Below are 20,107 nucleotides of genomic sequence, written 5' to 3'. Positions count from 1 at the left end.
GCTTGCAAATTAGTGAAAAATAGATAAACTGTTGTAATATAATAAGGGATTATAATGTATAAACACAAACTGCTTTAAACTGGCCTTGGAGGAGCAGCAAAACCTGGAGACAGACCTGAAGAACTAAACAAGTGAAGTGTGTGTGTGTGTGTGTGTGTGTGTGTGTGTAGGAGTCGTGGGAGCGTGGATGGAGAGGCAGGGAAGTTGCTTAAGGCAGAGAAAGATACTTTAGGCAGAGAAACTGTCAAGGTTTTGAGGCAAGAGGGAGCATAGCATTTTCTAAGAAATTCATGTAGCTCTGGTTACAGAAATGAAGAAGTTGTCAAGACAAACTTGGAGAGGTAAGTTGGGGCCTTGGATGCCCTGCCATCTATTCTATTTGAGCCTATTCTAAAAGGAATAGGGAGTCATTGAATGATTTTTAAACAGGGCAGTGACACAATCATATTTACATTTTAGAAAAAGTCACTCTGGCTGCAGGGAAGAAAAGAGGTCAGATGGAAAAAACTAGAGGCAGAGATTGATGAAGTGAATTGGGAGAAACTGTGGATGAAGTTAAGGTTTCTGGAATGGATACTTGGCATTCCTTAAGATAGAGAACATGATAAAAGCTAGTTTGTGAATATTCCATAGGACCCTGTACTTGGCTGGGCTCCATCTATATATATTTTTTCCATTTATTTTTATTAGTTGGAGGCTAATTACTTTACAATATTATAGTGGTTTTTGCCATACTATTCCCAGAATCTTTCACTTTAGGTAAGATGGAAAATAAAGAGTATTAAAAAATAAACAAACAAAACAAAAAGCTAGTTTGTGGGAAAAGATCGTGAATTCAGTTTTGAGCAGTTTGAATTTGAAGTATTTGTAGAACATTGAAGATAGATGTATGTTAGACCTTTTATCTTTTGGTTGTGGAATTTAGGAGAGAGATTTGGATTCAGATTAAGTTTGGCAAAATGGTGATCAAAGCCATGGGAGTAGGTGAGATTACTCACAGAGAATGTGTGAAGTGAGAAAAGACTGGGATAGAACCTCTGAGACATTGAAATGTAAGGGCCAGCAGAGACAGAGAAATCAGTGAAAGGAATAACAGAGACAAGGGAAGAAGATATGTCGAGAAGAAAGGACTAGTTATCTGTGTTTGACAGTACTGAGAGGTCACATAAAATGAGGATTGGAAAATATTTATTTAATTTGTTTGTAAAGATGATCTTAGTCCCCTTCTTGTTCAGTTCAGTTCAGTTCAGTCACTCAGTCATGTCCCACTCTTTGCAACCTCATGGACTGCAGCATGCCAGGCCTCCCTGTCCATCACCAACTCCCGAAGCCTACTCAAACTCATGTCCATTGCGTCGGTGATGCCATCCAACCATCTCCTCCTCTGTCATCCCCTTCTACTCCCGCCTTCAATCTTTCCCAGCATCAGGGTCTTTTCCAATGAGTTGGCTGTTCTCATCAGGTGGCCAAAATATTGGAGTTTCAGCTTCAGCATCAGTCCTTCCAATGAATATTCAGGACTGATTTCCTTGAGGGTGGACTGGTTGAATCTCCTGCAGTCCAAGGGAATCTCAAGAGTATCCTCCAACACCACAGTTCAAAAGCATCAATTCTTCTCACTCAGCTTTCTTTATAGTCCAACTCTCACATCCATACATGGCTACTAGAAAAACCATAGGCTTGACTAGATGGATCTTTGTTGGCAAAGTAATGTCTCTGCTTTTTAATATGGTGTCTAGGTTGGTCATAACTTTCCTTCCAAGGAGCAACCATCTTTTGATTTCATGGCTGCAATCACCATCTGCAGTGATTTTGGAGCCCCCCAAAATAAAGTCTGTCACTGTTTCCGCTGTTTCCCCATCTATTTGGCATGAAGTGATAGGACCAGATGCCATGATCTTAGTTTTTTGAGTGTTGAGTTTTAAGCCAACTTTTTCACTCTCCTCTTTCACTTTCAAGAGGCTCTAGTTCTTCTTCACTTTCTGCCATAAGGGTGGTATCATCTGCATATCTGAGGTTATTGATATTTCTCCCGGCAATCTTGATCCCAGCTTGTGCTTCATCCAGCCCAGCGTTTCTCGTGATGAACTCTGCATATAAGTTAAATAAGCAGGGTGACAATATACAGCCTTGACATACTCCTTTCCCGATTTGGAACCAGGCTGTTGTTTCATGTCCAGTTCTCTGTTGCTTCCTGACCTGCATATGGATAACTTCAATTGAGTATTGAGGTCAAAACCTGGATTGCAGTGAGTTTAGGACCAAATAGGAGATAAGAAATTTAGTTAGTAACTCTTTTAAGAAGTTTGATCTTGAAGGGAAGAATAGATACAGGGTTATAATGAGAAGGAGGTAAGGGATTAAGGAAGGGGTCAAATACCTTTATTATCTTTGTAGTTGCAAAACCAACACCAGAAATGTAAAAAATACCAAGAGGAAGTTGACTACAATCTCACGTCCCCAAATATTCTGGTGCATGTCCTCTAGATGCTTGTGTATATGTATGAACATGTAGAGGGGTGTGTTTATTTTTAGCCTTATATAAGCAATTGATAAAAAGCAATGGATCCACATTCTATATTATATTGTGAAGTTTTTTTAAAAAAAAACTTACTGTATTTTGTATATCTTTGCATATCAGTCTATAGACACTTATTCAAGAGTCAAATAGTATTTCCTTATGTGATTGTAACATAATTTATTAATCCAATCCACTATTGATGGACATTTGAACTGTACCCCTCCCCCACTTTTTAAAAAGCCTTTACAAATACTGTTGTGATGAGTATCTTTGTGATACTCATTAGACATGTATCTTTGTGAACATTTCTATAGGGTAAATTCTTAGAAGTGGATTTGCTGGGTTAAAAGATGTGCATATTTCAAATTTTAATAGCTCTTGCCAAATTGTTCTCCAAATAGATATATTATCAACAGTCTGTGAGAATAATTATTCCTCATACTTTCAACAACTGAGTATTATCATTAAAAATTCATTGCAAGATTTGAGAGAGTAAATCTAAGATGAATAATTAGAAGTTACAGGAGGTAAATTGATACTAATATGCAGAAAAACTTTCTAATGATTCCTGCTTCTAGGGAATGGAAGGGATGTTTGAAGGGTATTTAGTTTCCCATCGTTAAGAACAACAGTAACATGTAAGATTTATTGTTTAGGGAATTCTTTGACATAAATGATCTAATTTGATCTTCATGTTACTTATACTCAGGCATATATATGAATATTTTCCTTCTTTTTTTCTGGCCATGCCACACAGTATATGGGATCTTAGTTCCCTGACCAGGGATTGAAACTGCACCTAGACTCTGCAGTAGAATGATGAAGTCTTGACCACTAGACTGCCAGGGAAGTCCCATTATCTTCTTTTACAAATGAGAAAATGGAGGCTCAGTCTCAATGTCACTCAGTTAATAGGAGATGGAATTAGGAAATCATTCCAGATTTTTTTGACTCTTAATCCTCTTGCTTTCCATCATACCAGGTAGAGGATGAAATAACTGCCCACCAGGAATGCTGTGGAGTTGAATCCTGATTTGATTAATATAATTTCCTACTCTACATTTTTTTGATTCTGTGCTAAGCTCAATAATGAGGTGGTCTGGAGAAGAGAAATGAAAGATTATAAATTCGACTAACATGGTGGCAATAGATGCAGGACAAGAGAAGACAGATCTAAGGGACATAGAGGGCACAGAGCCTAAAGTGATGTGGGACATTGGAGCATGGGTCACTAGTAGAGAGAAAGAGAGATAGTCAAGAGAGTCAGATATTGCCGATAAACAAAGAACAATGAAAAGGCCATTGAATTTGGTGATTCAGAAGTTGATGGTGACCTTAGAGAGAGCAATTTGTTTATTGTCTGAGGTCATATGGGCTTCAAGGGTCAGTGAAAGGTGAGGTGAAAAAGAATAAAGGTGTCTCTGGAGGAGACTGGTGGTATAAGGGGAATGGGCAGAGTTCAGTAGATGGTCAGGGTCAGTTGAGGGTCCTAATTCTTAGGGAGGCATGTTGGGAGAAGAGAATAAACCAGTGGGGAGAGTAGGGGGGTTACAGTGACAAAAGGATAATTGATGAAGTTAAATTCTAAGAGGAGGTGGGAAGGGGACCCAGCTGGAATAACTACTTTTACTTGAGAGCAGGGCCTGTGTCATGTTGATGCACTGCTTCTTTGTATTGCCTTCAAACCTGGAAGGGTCCTTTGGCCTGAAGGTGTCAAGGCAGGAGCAGAAGACAAGAAATCTATTCTCAACTTCCTTATTAAAACCCTATGTGACTTTGGGCAAGCCATTTTCCTTTCCTAGGTATATTTTCTTCATCAGCAAAATAATGATGAGAACTAGATAATCTCTAAGTGACATAACTATGCCAAAGCCTTTAACTGTGTGGATCACAATAAACTGGAAAATTCTGAAGGAGATGGGAATACCAGACCTGACCTGCCTCTTGAGAAACCTGTATGCAGGTCAGGAAGCAACAGTTAGAACTGGACTTGGAACAACAGACTGGTTCCAAATAGGAAAAGGAGTACGTCAAGCCTGTATATTGTCACCCTGCTTATTTAACTTATATGCAGAGCACATCATGAGAAATGCTGGGCTGGATGAAGCACAAGCTGGAATCAAGATTGCCAGAAGAAATATCAATAACCTCAGATATGCAGATGACACCACCTTTATGGCAGAAAGTGAAGAGGAACTAAAGAGCCTCTTGATGAAAGTGAAAGAGGAGAGTGAAAAAGTTGGCTTAAAGCTTAACATTCAGAAAACTAAGACCATGGCATCCGGTCCCATCTCTTCATGGCAAATAGATGGGGAAACAGTGGAAACAGTGGCTAACTTTATTTTTCTGGGCTCCAAAATCACTGCAGATGGTGATGGAAGCCATGAAATTAAAAGAGGCTTACTCCTTGGAAGGAAAGTTATGACCAACCTAGACAGCATATTAAAAAGCAGAGACATTACTTTGCCAACAAAGGTCCATCTAGTCAAGGCTATGGTTTTTCCAGTAGTCATGTATGGATGTGAGAATTGGACTATAAAGAAAGCTGAGTGAGAAGAATTGATGCTTTTGAACTGTAGTGTTGGAGAAGACTCTTGAGAGTCCCTTGGACTGCAAGGAGATCCAACCAGTCCATCCTAAAGGAGATCAGTCCTGGGTGTTCATTGGAAGGACTGATGTTGAAGCTGAAACTCCAATACTTTGGCCACCTGATGCGAAGAGCTGACTCATTTGAAAAGACCCTGATGCTGGGAAAGATTGAGGGCAGGAGGAGAAGGGGACAACAGAGGATGAGATGGTTGGATGGCATCACTGACTCAATGGACATGGGTTTGGGTGAACTGCGGGAGTTGGTGATGGACAGGGAGGCCTGGCATGCTGTGGTTCATGGGGTCGCAAAGAGTCGGACACAACTGAGCAACTGAACTGACTGAACTGAAGTGACATGAGTCTCTTATTAGTAGGCTGGGGTTGAAAGTAGTGTTTAGAAAGATCCTGAATGTGAGCGCTGTCCATGCTTCCTGCAGACTAGTTTGGAATCTCTGAGGACTGGGATGGTGGGATGAGGACTCTAACCGGAGGTGTGGCCAACCCTTTTGTGCTTGTGTCAATTCTCAGGTATGGCAAGCGAGTGGCCGACATAAAGGAAAGCAAGGAACATGCAATTGCAAACAGGTAAAGGCAAAGAATGAGCTCTTCCAGAGGGGATGGAGTAGGTATCTCTCCTGACCTTTGCTGTCACCGAAGCCACCCCTATTTCTGTACAGATTTATTGTCTCAACCCAAGAACTCGCTGTTGCCCCACAGGGTCTTGTTTTTTCTTACTGAGTCTAACTGTGGCCTTGAACCTTCCTCCTGGCTGACAGGTAGATCTCTGGCTGACAGGTAGATCTAAAGGTAGATCTCTTCTGCTCTGCGTTTGGAGGATTTTTGAGGGTAGGAGGGGCAATATTCTCTAGCTTCTGCTTTCTTTCCTCAGTGGCCAGTTTCATTCTCAACGGCGCCAGTTTCTGCGAATAGCTGTGAAGGAGATGGAGACTGTGTTAACCGATGAACCAGGACTACTGGGTCCCAAGGCAAGAGAAAGAGAGGAAGGGAAACATGATTTGGCATTCCTGAGTTTTTGCATTTCTAAGTTTTTTGTTCCGTTTGTGTGTGTATATGGTGGTTCCCTTGAATCTTCTTGGAGTACCCTAAAACTTGTTGTATCTCTCTTTTGGGCACTATCATATAGTATCATATGTTATAGTTATTTGTGTACTTGTCTTACCCTCTATTTGAGTGTGAGCTAATTAGAGACAGCTTGCTTTTTTTTTTTAAACCACATAAATACCTAGTAAATATTTCTAAAATTTAATTTGATAAGTTGGTATTGACCTAGTAAATATTTCTAAAATTTAATTTGATAAGGTGGTATTGACCTAGTAAATATTTCTAAAATTTAATTTGATAAGGTGGTATTGTGAGCTAATGTCAATGTATGTAGAGGTCTGATTCTTGTAGGATGCTTTTTTTGTGGGTCTCTGTGTTTAATGTTGGACACTATTGTCGGTATGGCTACACAGTTGTATCTATAAGCACATTTTCATGATAGTTTTCTCTGTGCTTTGAAATTCATTTCTAAAGTTGAAAATTCTCATAGTCTCTGTCCCCTCCGTAGGCCCTTTTTGCTTTCATGGCCCTGTCCTTCATTCGTGATGAAGTCACTTGGCTGGTTCGCCACACAGAAAATGTCACCAAGACGAAGACGCCTGAGGACTACGTTGACTCGTTAGTTCTTGGCATGGTTACGAATCTCGACTTTAGATGGACTGGGAAAAGGGACGGGGAGCGGTGCATCGGATGACCTCGGAGGGGTCTCAGTTTCTGCCCCATTGTCACTGTCTTTGTCTCAGGTCATGTTTTCAGTCTCACAGTGCTCTCTGTTCTCATGCTTGACTTTGTAGGAGCATTGCAGAACTGCTTTTCCTGTTGGAGGAGGTTAGGGCTCTGGTCCGAAGACACATCAAGGTGATTCAGCAGTACCACCTTCAGTACCTGGCCAGATTTGATGCCCTTGTGCTCAGTGACATCATTCAAGTATGTTTAATTGATGATACTTTGGAAATTTGGGGGTGAGCCCTGGTCATTTTTCTCTGGGGGTCGCCTTGACTGAATCTCATGCTCTGTAGATTGTGTGTCAAAAGCCCAATTTCCTCCTTTACATTTGTTAAAATTTTAAAAAAAAGAACTAATAATCTTAGTAATTTTCCTCCCAAGTGATGCTAACAGGAGAGAAAATAAAGGCAGTTGGATGTTAGCATTGAACTCAGGGTGTTCCTGCCATGCTTTACTTGCCTCTTTTTGGTTGGTTTGTTTGTTTATGACACTCGGCAGTTCCTTCTACCTTCATACACTGGCCCAGCCCTGTGGGCCTCGTTTCTCTCCTGGTGGAACTTATGCCCCCTTGACTCCACCTTCTTTTTTAGAACCTGTCTGTGTGTCCTGAGGAGGAGTCCATCATAATGTCCTCATTCGTCAGTACTCTCTCCTCTCTGAATCTCAAACAAGGTAACTGGAGGGAAGTGGGGGAGAAAGAGTGAAGGCGAACATTTTTTTCTCTAGAAATATGGGTCTCTTGAGCCAGGGAGTAGCCAAGATGACTTTGAAGAGAACCTACCATTCCATGCAATTGGATAGAGGTGCTGTTTTATTGTTTCCTTTTAAACTTCTGTTTTTCTTGCAGTTGATAATGGGGAGAAATTTGAATTTTCTGGATTGAGACTGGACTGGTTCCGTCTACAGGTAGGTCTGTTTCTGCTAATGGTCCCCCATTCTCAAGGTTTTTCCTCCCTCACAATCCCCTCCCTCTCTTCTTTAGAATTTTATTTATTTTATTTTTTGGCTGTGTTGGATCTTCATTGCTGGATGGGTTTTTCTCTAGTTGTGGTGTGTGGGCTTCTCATTGCAGTGGCTTCGCTTGTTGCAGAGCACGGGTTCTTGGGCACGTGGGCTTCAGTAGTTGTGGTTCCCAGGCTCTAGAGCACAGGCTCAATAATTGTGGCGCATGGGCTTAGTTGTTCCATGTGCGGCATGTGGGATCTTCCCAGGCCAGGCATCAAACCTGTGTCTCCTGTATTGGCAGATGACTTCGTTACCACTGAGTCACTGAACCACCAGGAAGCTCCCCTTCCTCCTCTTTTTAACTCCAAAGTTCTGCTGTATGGAATAAAAACTGCTGATTGGATGGGACAAATCCCAGTCAAACTGTAGTTCCAAGACTGGGGAGTCTTTTTCATTTATCTTGTTTTCTCCCCCCTTTTCCCACCTCCAACCATAGGCATATACCAGTGTGGCTAAGGCTCCCCTGCACTTGCATGAGAACCCAGACTTAGCCAAGGTGATGAACCTCATTGTCTTTCACTCCCGAATGCTGGACTCAGTAGAGAATATGCTGGTGGAAACTTCTGATTTATCTACTTTCTGGTATGTCCTGAGCTCTTTATCAGTTGACCTAATCTCTTGCCTGGCCTCTGTGGAGCAATCTAATTCCCCCAGACACTGGGAAGACTTGTTTTCTTTGAGATCTCCTTAGAGGCAGATGCTATAACTCCACAGTTTCTTCATTCCAGCTCTTATCAAGTGGTAGGAGTTTGAAGCTGATTCCCTTTTGTGCTGGCTTTCTTTAGGAAAGCCAGTTGGACTTCACACAGTCTTGCTTTCTCTGGGATAATTCATCAATTGTCTGTTCTTCACTGTTATCTTTGGAAACTTCTTTAGCATCTTTTTTTTTTTTTGGACCTTGTGATTTAAAAGAGACATGGAAAAGGTGGAAATTTAGTGGAGATGACTGAAAATAATTGGGAGGGCTGGGGAACAGGGCCTTTAGAGAATGCACATAAGTTTGTCTTACTTAGGTATCATTCGGCCTTTACTCAGTGACCACTGTTGTGCGTAACTCTACCCTTTGAGGAATCAAACATACAATACAGTATGTTGGCTCTGCTGTCTGCATTCTGCATGGTTAGGAACATATAATACCCACATGTGAAAAGGACATAATAATGGCAAATGTGCATGCCGCTGAAAGGATACAGGATTGAGGAAAGATCAGTCTCATGGAATTAATGAGAAAGTTTTCTGGAGCCTGAGTGTCAAATTTTGGGAGGGATGTGAATTAGTAGTATTGAGAGACTTCTAAATCAGGGCCGAAATCATGCAGAGGTTCTTGGGAAGAAATAGCAATTTTGTACAAGAAAAGGGAAGGAGACATCACTAACCTGCCCTGGGATCCAGTTAAAAAAAAAAAGACTGAAAGGGTTGAGTTTCTTGGTTTTCTCTCTACTTTAAGAGTAGGGAATTTAAAGAGGGAGGGATGCATATCAATAAATATTTGTTTAGGGAGGGGAGTTTGGGGGTGAATGGATACATGTATATGTATGGCTGAGTCTCTTTGCTGTCCACCTGAAACTGTCACAACATTGTTAATTGGCTATACACCAATACAAAGCAAAAAGTTTTAAAAAACTTCTGTCGAAAGACTCAATATTCTCTCCACCTCAGAGGAACTAGCTCCTAAACCCTGGTTCTGAGTCTCCTTGTCCGTTCCATAGCTTTCATCTCCGTACCTTCGAGAAGATGTTTGCTGTGACCCTGGAGGAACCTGCCATGTTCCGTTATGCCATTGCTTTCCCCCTGATCTGTGCTCACTTTGTCCACTGCACGCATGAGATGTGCCCAGAGGAGGTGAGTGTCCTGAGCTCCAAACCCTGTCATCTCTCTAACCACGTCTCATTATTATTCCCTCAAAACACAATTTCAGGGATTGATTTTGGCCCCAGGAAGGGTACCCATTGATACCTGGGTATCTTTTGGCCCCATAGATTATCTGGTGCAAGTCCCTAAATGTCTCAGCTTTATGTGCAGTGTGTCCTCTCTCTGGGTCTCATTTTCTTCTTCTGTAGAAGTGGGTGGCTCCGGCTGGGGTCAGAACAGTATTATGTGGAAGACATGGCTGTCTTGGTGATGACACTTTCTTCCTTGGGTCCTCTTTGCCACAGTACCCTCACTTGAAGAACCACGGCCTTCATCATTGCAACTCCTTCCTGGAAGAGCTGGCCAAGCAGACTAGCAACTGTGTCCTGGAGATCTGTGCTGAGCAGCGGAACCTGAGTGAGCAGGTGGGTTCAGCCACCTCTGTTTCAGTCTCCCCTCTGCTGCTCCGCCGTGCCTTCCCCTCTATCTGCCTCTGTCTTCTTCTCAAACACCAAGTTCTCTGAGCCTTTCAGGTAGGGCTAGGGCTTTTGTATGCGTGAGTTTATGGCAGGCTCCTTTTCTTAATGTCATCCCTTTAGTCTTTACTCCCTTGGGACTTGATAGAAGTGTCTAAAAATACCCTTATTTGAACAGTTGCACTTCAACAAAATCTGGTCTTTCATCTGAAGAGTTTCAAGAGATGAGTTAACTTTCTCATTTACTTCTCCTCCTCTCTCTGCCCTGTGTACACATACTTAGAACAGCGGCCCCCAGATCACCTGTCTTGTCTCACTGTTCTGTCCATCTGCACCCTAATCTGTAGCTATCTGAACACTTTCAGGCACCTCCTCTGTGTTTATCCTCTGGGTTGCTTTTATGTCTTTGTCTGTTGTTTTCCCCTCCCCTCCCTTGACTGACTCATAGCACCTGGTCATGATTAGCTCAACCTAAATTTATAGAACATTTGAAAATGAGGGACTCGTTCTGCTGTTGCCCTGGAGTCCTTCAGGTTTCCTAGACTACCCAGGCTTTCTGGGTTTGAGTCAGGCTTTGTAGCAACTTTGGTAGGAGGGAAGTCAGGGTTTGTGTGTGTGTGTGCATATGCCCAGTTATATTATTACTTAACCTTCTCATTTTCTCATATGTAAAATGTGGATAAAAATAGTTTCTTAGTAGAAATAGCATTAAGATGAAATGAAATAGAGTATGTTAAATATTTGGTATGTAATTCTCAATAGATGTTAGCTGCTCTATTATTTGGTATTTATTGGGCACTAAGGCCTGTGCTGGGGTTTTGGGATGGAAAGGTACACAATTCTGGCCCTTGGGGAATGTTCCAGTTTAAGGGAAAAAGGAGTACAAATACATGTTTGAAAGACATTTAAATAATTAATGCAAAGAAGATAGGTAAACAAGTACAATTATGGGTATATTCATCACTCAACTTGAATACCTACTATATATGCAAAAGCACACAGTTAAAGATATTTGCTTAGTGCTGGGTCAGGGTTGACTAAAACATAATGTGAGTATTATTTTCACACACAACAAAACTTTCGCAAATGAATATTGGCCCCTCCAAAGATGTCATTTTGTTTTTTTTTTGTCATTTTGAATAAATAATTAATGATGTTGCATTACTATTGGAGTTACATTTTTTGGAATTACTTTCAGAATCTACCCACAGACCCTTTTGCATAATTTCAAGGTTGACACATCTTTGCCCATCAAGGTAGACCTGATTTTTTTGGAAATAGTAGGAACTTGAACTTTAAAAAAACCCAATTGTGACTATAAAGTAAGAAGACCAGCTTACTCCTGGCTATTATCCTATTGTAAGAGTAATTCCAAATGAGGAGTTTCCAGTCTTTCTCTGCACATAGTCAGTGTCACTGGACTAAGTGGAGAGAATTCCAGAGTGATTATCTTGAAGGAGAGATCTGAATATATAATTCTATCTTATATTTTCTGTATGGCTAATGGGGGTATCTTGTTAAAGAGAAGCGATGCAGGATTGATGTTTAAGTAACAAGAAATATAGTATCTAATTTTTTTTTTTGTAAGACAACCAACACTTTTATTTGCATTTATTTTCTGTGACATTTATTCCCGGGCCATAAGTTTTGGCTTCTTCAGTTTCTTCTGGGATATTTTTTTCTTCTGTGCAACCTCCTCTTCTTGTTTAGGAACAATCTGTTCTTTTTCAGTAAGGATCATCTCAATGTGGCAGGGAGAGCTCATGTAGTGGTTGATCCGACCGTGAGCTCTGTAAGTCCTGCGCTGCATCTTGGGGGCTTTGTTCACTTGGATGTGCTCAATGACCAGAGAATCTCCATCTAAGCCCTTAAGTTCAGCATTACTCTCTGCATTTTTGAGCATGTGTAGTAAAAATTCAGCACTCTTTTTGGGCCACCGACCCTGCATCCAGCCCCACTGTTTGGCCTGTGCACACCTACCAACTCCATCGTTGTAACGACAGAATGGCACACATTGCTTCTTTAAAGTGACATCCTTCAGATACTTGGTGGCTTTTCGGATATGCATACCCTTTATGGCCTGGGCAGTTTCACGAGTGTTCTTAAAGTGAACACGAAGATTTGAACCTCTTGATTTGCATGATTTTGTGGGGTTTTCTGGGTCAAGCGAATAGCACGCCATTGTTAGGGGTCAGCTCAGGCCGCCTACCGGAAAAGCAGTATCTTATTTTTTAAAAAAAGAAGTGGGGGCTTCCCTGGTGGCTCAGTGGCAAAGAATCCACCCGCCAATGCAGGAGACATGGGTTCAATCCCTGGTCTGGCAAGATCCCACATGCCTCAGAGCAGCTAAGCCCATGCACCACATCTATTGAGCCTGTGCTCTAGAGCCCGGGAGCCACCATTACTGAGCCCACGCCCTACAACTACTGGAGCCTGAGTGCTCCAGAGCCTGTGCTCGGCAACAAGAGAAGCCGCCACAATGAGAAGCCCGAGCACCACAACTAGAGAGCAGCCCTCACTCCCCACAACTAGAGAAGAGCCTGTGCAGCAACGAAGACCCAGCACAGTCAAAAATAAATAAATAAAACTGTATAAAAAAAGAAGTGGGAAGAGTGCTGGCCACATTGTGAACTCTGAGCCTCTGGAGGGTTGTGGTAGTGTGGGTGTCTGTCCATGTTCCATATCCATGGGACAGGCTGTGAAGGAATATAGCAAGTGAGATGGTAGTTCCACACTAGCAAAAAACAAACCATCTTCCTAGGTTGGAAGACCCCTGAAAGCACAACTGAGTGGAGCTCTTAGATTGTTTCTACTAGAATTTTTCCACTAGGAAAGACTTTCTCTCAGGAAGTGGATGGGGGAATTGGTGATCTGGTCCCTGAAGGACACTGCCATCTTGAAACTCTGAAGCTAAACATGGGTGGATATTTAATGAAAACTAACAGAGGTGAGCATATGCTAGGTAAGCCCCCACTAGAGAAAGAGATGCATGGAAGGAAAGAGAGAGAAAGGCAGAGCAAGCAAAGAACAGGCCATAGTGGAAGGACCTACTTATAACTGTCAGATGGATTACTACGCAGTTTGAGGAAGGAATCTCATTTTTCCATTCATGTGTGTTTGTTTCTAAAGCTTCTTCCGAAGCACTGTGCCACTACCATCAGCAAGGCCAAGAACAAGAAAACCATGAAGCAGAGGCAGGCTCCCAGAAAAGGAGAGCCTGAGAGGGACAAGCCAGGAGCGGAGAGCCACCGGAAAAACCGCAGCATTGTCACCAAGTGAGGCCCTGGGCTCTGAAGGGCCAGCCAGCGCTATCTCAAGGAAGGGAGGGCAGGGAAGAGAGAAAGTGATGCCAGCAAAAGGGAGCGGAAGTGGTGGTGGGGAATGACAGACATGGAAAAGCCATTCAGTGTGAATTTTCTCCTTTGTGTTTGAAGTCAGCATTAATGTGTACTGTTCTAGGATGAGTTTTTTGAGAAGATGAAAGGGATCCAGGAGTGATGGGCCTGACAGATCCTCCCCAGCTACTAGCAGGCAGGGCCAGACCTGTAATGAGGCTCATTTTACTTTCTTAATTTTCCCCAGCATGGACAAGCTACACCTAAACTTGACGGAGTTGGCACTGACAATGAATCATGTACAGAGCTTCTCTGTGTTTGAACACACCATCTTTCCTTCTGAGTATCTCAGCAGCCATCTGGAGGCCAGATTCAACAGGTATCACTCTTTCCTTGTCTTCTCTTTGCTTAGTATGGTAATTCTCAAAGTTGGGTTCTATTAGCTCCATCTTGATGGTCATTCTGAAGCAGCTAATCTGGCATAGGTCCTAGGCATCTCTATTTAAAACAAATAAATGAAGAGAACCCCAAACCTTTTTAGGTTGTTTTGATAAACAACCAGAACTGGTTTAGTAGAGTGAGTGGGGCCTCTGCAGTCAGCAGATCTGTGGTGATGCTCTTTGCTAAGACACCAGAGCAGGTTATCTATCTTGTTTGAGCCTCAATTTCCTACTCTATAAAGTAAGGATAATGGTATTTACCTTGTTATGAGAATTACCTGTAATAAAGAATCGGTAGAGCATTAAAGATAATCTTGAGTGACATATATAGGCCTCAATGAAATAAGTTCCCTCCCCCCCCCACTTTGCCTCTTGTTCTGTTGCCCCCTAAATTTGCAGGAACATTCCTTGTATTGAAATTGGGCGCTATAGTCAGCAAATTAGAGAATGAGGGGAAGACTTTTTTATGAATAATCTGCTAGTCTTCTGTGTTTCTTTTTGCAATATGTATACTAGTATATTTACACATTCATTCAACAAGTATTTATTGAACATCTATTGTGTGTTGGCAGTGTTCCCTAAGCTGTAGATACAGCAATATACAAAAGAAATGAAGATTCCTGGCCGCATAAAGTTTCCTTCTAATGGGAGAGATAAACAAAATAAGAACATAGGATATATAGTATTAGATTAGAAAATGATAAGTGCTAGAAAGGCAGGAGAAGGTGATAGGAAGGGCATAGTGGCGGCAGTGGTGGTAGAATTTTACACAGGGTGGCCAAGACAGCCCTGCTTGAGAAAGTGACATTTGAATGAACTCCCTGAAGGAATTGAGAAAGCTAAGTGGGTGACTGTCTGTGCAAAGAACATTCTAGGCAGAGGAAACAGCAAGTGTGAAGGATCTGAGGTGGGAGCATGCCTGGTATGTTCAGCGAACATGGAGGAGACCGGTACCAGCAGGGGGGAAGCTGGTAGGACGTGAGGTCAGAGAGGCTGGAGGAGTGGTAGACAGATAGAATGTTCATGCCTCTGTGCCACCGCAGGACTTTGGCTTTGATTCTGAGTGAGACAGGGAGGCTTGGCAGGGTTTGAGCAGAGCAGGAACGCGATCTCACTCAATATTTCAGTAGGTTCACCCTGCCCTAGCGGGGCAAGGACAGAGTAGGGAGAATAGTTAGGAGTCTGGACCTTGATTGTAGGAGAGGCAGGCTTGTTTTTTCAATTAGGTTTTTGCCTTGGTGACAGTAAAATTAATTTGTTTTCATACCTGACACTTTAGCTATATGGAAGGAAGTGTCTCAGGCACATACAAAATGTCAAGATGACAATTTGATAATCATCATGTGCAAACCTTCGGAAACTGGCAGTGGTTTCTAGGCCCTGGAGCAGCATGGGTGTGATATTTTAGTTTTTCCTGAACAGCTCTAATACTTTCTTCATTGACATCTTTGCTCCTGAAGCCCCGAAGTTGGCCTAAAGATTTGGCCTCAATGAGAACTCTAAAATAGATTGGGCTTGCATCCAGTCTGTCTTTTCTGTAGTATTTTCCCTCAAGTGGTTTTCCTTCTCCTTTTCATCCAGGAAGCAGGTGCTCCTGTTCCTCCCCTCCCCTCCCATAAACATTTTTCCAAAAATGCAAAACAAACAAAACTCCCAAACACCTGTGGCTTTAGGGAGAACCTGATGGACTCATTCATATTGATGTGCTGATGACTGACAAAAGCTTGTGTTGACAAGGTCTGATGTTCCTTTTTCTCCTACTGTTTACATTTTTTATCATGGTTGTTTTTATAGTTATTTATTTATTTAATTTCTGGTCTCCATTGCCACGCGTGGGCTTTCTCTAGTTGGAGCAAGTGGGGTCTACTCTTTGTTCTGGTGTGAAGGCTTATTGCAGTGGCTTCTCTAGTTGTGGAGCCCGGGCTCCAGGCATGCAGTCTTCAGTAGTTATGGCTAAAGAGTGAGAGCTCATTCGTTGTGGCACACAGGCTCTGTCGCTCTGCGGCATGTAGGATCTTCCCGGACCAGGGATTGAACTGGTGTTCCTTGCATTGCAAGGCGGGTTCTTAAACACGGGATCACCAGGGAAGCCCCCTGTTTACATTTTAACAAGGAAGAAAGTCTAAAGGAAGAGGACTGACTCTAACTGAATTCTCAGGTTCCCGGGGAAGGTATTTTGGGAGGATCTGGGAGTCCAAGGGGAAGGGGGTGTTGCTGATGTGCCCCTGAAATAATACAGTGTTAACAGTTCTTCTTCCTTCTCTAAGGTTGGCTATAGCTGCGTGCCAGCCAGGTGTACTCTCTCTCCACCTGGCATCCCATGGCCACTCAGGATTGCACTGCATGTCTAAGGATTTCTGGGTGTGGTTTTCCATTTCTGACAGTGACTGGAACTAATTCTTTTCAAGGAGAAAAGACAAATGCTGGCCCTGAGAATACAGGAGGTTATGAGAGCTCATACAGTTAGATGACATTTGGGAGCCTAGATCTTTTACCGCCTGATCTAATTTCCCTAGAGGAGGCAGAAGAACATGGTGATTGAGAATCAAATGTTATTGGCGTCAAGTCCTGGCTCTGTGACTTGAACTTCTCTGTGTCTCAGTTTCTTCACCATGAAATGGGGATGATAAGTGTACCTACCTTTTTGGGTTGCTGTGAGGTTTACATGAGATGATGTGTGTAGTTAAAGCATAGTGCAGCACCTCGAACACAGTATAAGTGTGATAACTGTTACTATGTTTGACATTATGACTGTGATTATGGTTTTTGTTACCCAGAGCCATTGTGTGGCTGGCTGGCTACAATGCCACAACCCAGGAGATTGCCAGGCCTTCTGAGCTGTTGGCAGGAGTCAAAGCGTACATCAGTTTCATACAGTCACTGGCCCAGTTTTTGGGTGCAGATGTGTCCAGAGTCATCCGTAGCGCCCTTCTGCAGCAGACGCAGCCACTGGACTCATGTGGGGAGCAGACTATCACCACTCTCTACACCAACTGGTCAGTGTTGTTTATCCTCTCTCCCTGCCTTACTCTTTTCATTAGCACTTTTTCCTTTACAGGGTAGGACCTCGGGACCAGTCATTTTAGCTCCTAGGGTCATAGACCCCCAAACGGAGGCTTGTTTCTGCCCAAGGACTAGAGCTATAAGCTGGAGCAAACTCAGATGTCCTCTCTCCACCATGAGGGTTCTTTCCAAGCTTCCATGTGACACCCATTGACCCGCCCCTTTCCTCTTCATCTGCAGTTCCTGACCTTTCTTTTCTGGATTCTTACTGTTTTCATCTCAAATGATCTTTCTTCCTCTTTCTGAAGTTCTCTTATTTCTCTTTTCATCCAGCTTCTCCCTCTGAAGACCATTCTGTCTCATACCTTCTCTCCAGAGCACTGTCTCCTCATCTTCCAACAGGAGAGCTTCTATTTTCTCATTAATAAAATCCTTTTAATTGTTAAAAAATACAAGTGTGATTGTATACTTATGATATGTCATACTAACAGAGGCATAAAATATGTTACTTCACTTTCATCTCTTCATATCATTATTATGTGACTCTAAGGTTTTCCCCTAGCTCTTGAGCAAATAGTACTATAGTTAGTAACTCCTGTGCCCTGGCTAGCCTAATGTGTGGACTACTATTAGTAGTCCTTAGGCATGCATGCATATGCTCAGTCATGTCCAACTCTTTGCCACCCCATGGCCAGGCTCCTCTGTCCCTGAAATTTTCCAGGCAAGAATATTGGAGTTTCATAGGGAAAGGGGCCTCCTCCCCCAAACTGGAGGGGGCAGGAATCAGCAATACTTCCTTTGAGGTTTTAAGGATGGAAAGGAGCTGGATTCCTACCTCCCTAAGCCACTGGGTGGCGCTCTTAATCCAGTATCAGCTTAGTATGAGTCAGGCTGCAAAGAACCCCCTGAGAAGGAGGGTAAGCCTGAGACGGGGTTTGCAATACATATATCAAGATGGGCCTGGCAGGTAAGGGAAATGGGTCTTGTGGGCTGGGTGGGAACTTTGAGTAGTAAGGGCATGCCCTTCTAAAGGGGCAGCCACCACTTAGTACCATCTGATTGCTGCCTCACTAAATTATTATTTTTAATATAAAATCTCCTAAAAAAATTTGACAGCGAATTCAAATTAAAAGGGAAAAACCCTCACATTGAGTGCTGGTTTTGACTTACCCGTGTTAGCTTGTGACTTCTGTAAGCCCTAGGCCTAGAGCTAGTGCCTGGGTGAGTGACAGGGGTTACCAAGCCCTCTGCTGTCATTGGCTGGAAGCCTTCTCAGTTTGCCCAGAGGTCAGGAGGGGATATTTGGAGACTGGATGACAAGTGTTCACTGGGCTTCTCTCTGCCCAGGAGGTTTGACTTGAGACTCACTTCCAGGCTCCTAAGCTCTTAGTCTAACACTCTCATTGAGGAGGTTGAGGCTAAGTATATTTTGGAGGAGCCCAATTAGTAGGAATTTTTGTCTTGTCAGCTTAGGCTTGTCTTACCTGACAGAGAAAGACCAAGAGTGTGGGGTGTGCAATAGCTGGAAAAGGCGGTGGGGCATGTCCACCATTACATTTGACAGCACAGCCAGTGTCCAACAGAGTAGAGGCAAAGCGGAATCACGTTACTGCCAGTTGTTTTTGAGCCAACAGCCTGGGATGTTTATTAGAGTGCTGTACTGTCTTCTCCTCCCCACGCCCGTCTCTCCTCCCCACCCCAGCCTTTCGTGGAGTTCCTCTTCCTGAGCCCAGTGGTGGTGGTAGGAGGAAGGGATTGAACACTCATCTTCTGTACTCTCTTGGCCAACCCTGTAGGTACCTAGAAAGTCTGCTTAGACAGGCAAGCAGTGGGACCATCATCCTCTCACCAGCCATGCAGGCCTTCATCAGCCTCCCCAGAGAGGGGGAGCAGAATTTCAGCGCAGAGGAGTTCTCTGACGTCTCTGGTGAGCTCAGAGCCTGGTCTCCTGTCAAGGAGCCGAGCTTTCCCCTCGGTACAATATCCCAACTGATGGACCCCATCTATGTTCTCCTACCTTCCCCGAGCCTCATTCTATACTCTTCTAGATCTCTGCTAGACTCTACCTTAGGGACAATAGGAGAGAGATTTCAAGTGAGACCCAGAACTGGGAAGTAGCTTGGGGGTTGATGGTGGAGACAGAGGATGAAGGGAGTTAAGAGCTAGGCAGGGGCACTCAAGTCATTGAAAGGACTTACTCTCCAAAGGGTAGTATATGGTTATTTTCCATTTCTACAAAGAGTAGAGAGTAGGACATATGATGAAGGGTAAAGGATAAATGTAAGGACATTCTGATGCTTGGAATTATTAAACAGTGATCCAATGTCATGGCATCTTCTTCCTGAGGGATACATTTTAGATAACTGATATTTAATAATGATGATGACATAACCAATGACGTTTAGTGTGGGCTAGGTTCTGAATGTTCACATTTGTTAACTCCTTCACTCCTCACAACAGCCTTGAGGTTGTTATTACCCCCATTTTACAAATGAGGACACTGAGACACAAGAGGTGACGGAGCTTAAGTTTGCACATTCATAAATGGTAGAACTGGAATTTCATCTCAAGGCAGTCAAATTCCAGAACCCAGGTGCTTCATCACTTTGTCGTGCTGCTTCCCAGTGTATAGACGTGCTTTAGTGTCTCAAGGCAGGCAGATGAGGAGTCATGAATGAATTGGGAAGATATTCTCTTTTTAAAGAGGGCTTGAAGCCGTGCAGATCCTTTTTAATAGATTTGTTTTACTGACTGATTCATGAACTATCCAACTGCTTCCTCCTTCCTCTCATGGACCCCGCATGGGATCTGAGACAGGTAGGAGATGTTTCAGTGATGCTGCCCCCTCCACTCTTCCCCTTCCTTGGAGGGGGTGTTATGGAGGTCAGAGCACACGGCTCTATTCTCCAGCTCTGCCTTCTTCTTGCCCTCACACTGACTCCACCAGTGAGCTGACCCTACTCTCTACCTGCTGGAGGCTTCAGATGTCCCCTTCTCATCAACTCCTCCCACAAGCTGTAGGCAGCATCTAAAATCAGCTTTAGGTCTTGCTGACAACTGACGAGCAGCAGGAGGTAATGTTGATTTCCCCTTCTACCA

General features: G+C 43.1%; 2 protein-coding genes across 3 annotated transcripts in view; one reads left to right on the top strand and one right to left on the bottom strand.

The window, feature by feature from the left end:
* Window positions 1–20,107, top strand: part of NCKAP1L (NCK associated protein 1 like) — a 46,675-nt gene that overhangs the window by 10,536 nt on the left and 16,032 nt on the right. For both annotated transcript variants that reach the window (XM_043881795.1, XM_043881802.1), the window contains exons 10-22: window positions 5,639–5,695; window positions 6,000–6,096; window positions 6,681–6,790; window positions 6,967–7,099; window positions 7,489–7,570; window positions 7,746–7,804; window positions 8,340–8,485; window positions 9,613–9,745; window positions 10,060–10,179; window positions 13,360–13,505; window positions 13,813–13,944; window positions 16,783–17,001; window positions 18,805–18,935. In XM_043881795.1, the coding sequence (XP_043737730.1) occupies window positions 5,639–5,695; window positions 6,000–6,096; window positions 6,681–6,790; window positions 6,967–7,099; window positions 7,489–7,570; window positions 7,746–7,804; window positions 8,340–8,485; window positions 9,613–9,745; window positions 10,060–10,179; window positions 13,360–13,505; window positions 13,813–13,944; window positions 16,783–17,001; window positions 18,805–18,935 (1,565 nt within the window). The remainder of the gene's footprint in view (window positions 1–5,638; window positions 5,696–5,999; window positions 6,097–6,680; window positions 6,791–6,966; window positions 7,100–7,488; window positions 7,571–7,745; window positions 7,805–8,339; window positions 8,486–9,612; window positions 9,746–10,059; window positions 10,180–13,359; window positions 13,506–13,812; window positions 13,945–16,782; window positions 17,002–18,804; window positions 18,936–20,107) is intronic.
* On the bottom strand, window positions 11,828–12,441 carry LOC122680448 (60S ribosomal protein L17-like). The gene has a single exon (XM_043881815.1). The coding sequence runs from the start codon at window positions 12,410–12,412 to the stop codon at window positions 11,858–11,860; it is 555 nt and encodes a 184-aa protein (XP_043737750.1). The 5' UTR covers window positions 12,413–12,441; the 3' UTR covers window positions 11,828–11,857.

The sequence above is a fragment of the Cervus elaphus genome, chromosome 3, assembly GCF_910594005.1.
Source record: "Cervus elaphus chromosome 3, mCerEla1.1, whole genome shotgun sequence".
Classification (NCBI taxonomy): domain Eukaryota; kingdom Metazoa; phylum Chordata; class Mammalia; order Artiodactyla; family Cervidae; genus Cervus; species Cervus elaphus.
This window is presented reverse-complemented; position numbering and strand designations above follow the sequence as displayed.

Excerpts from the sequence above, each read along its gene's own strand:
- LOC122680448 (XM_043881815.1), bottom strand. The coding sequence starts at position 12,412 with ATGGCGTGCTATTCGCTTGACCCAGAAAACCCCACAAAATCATGCAAA.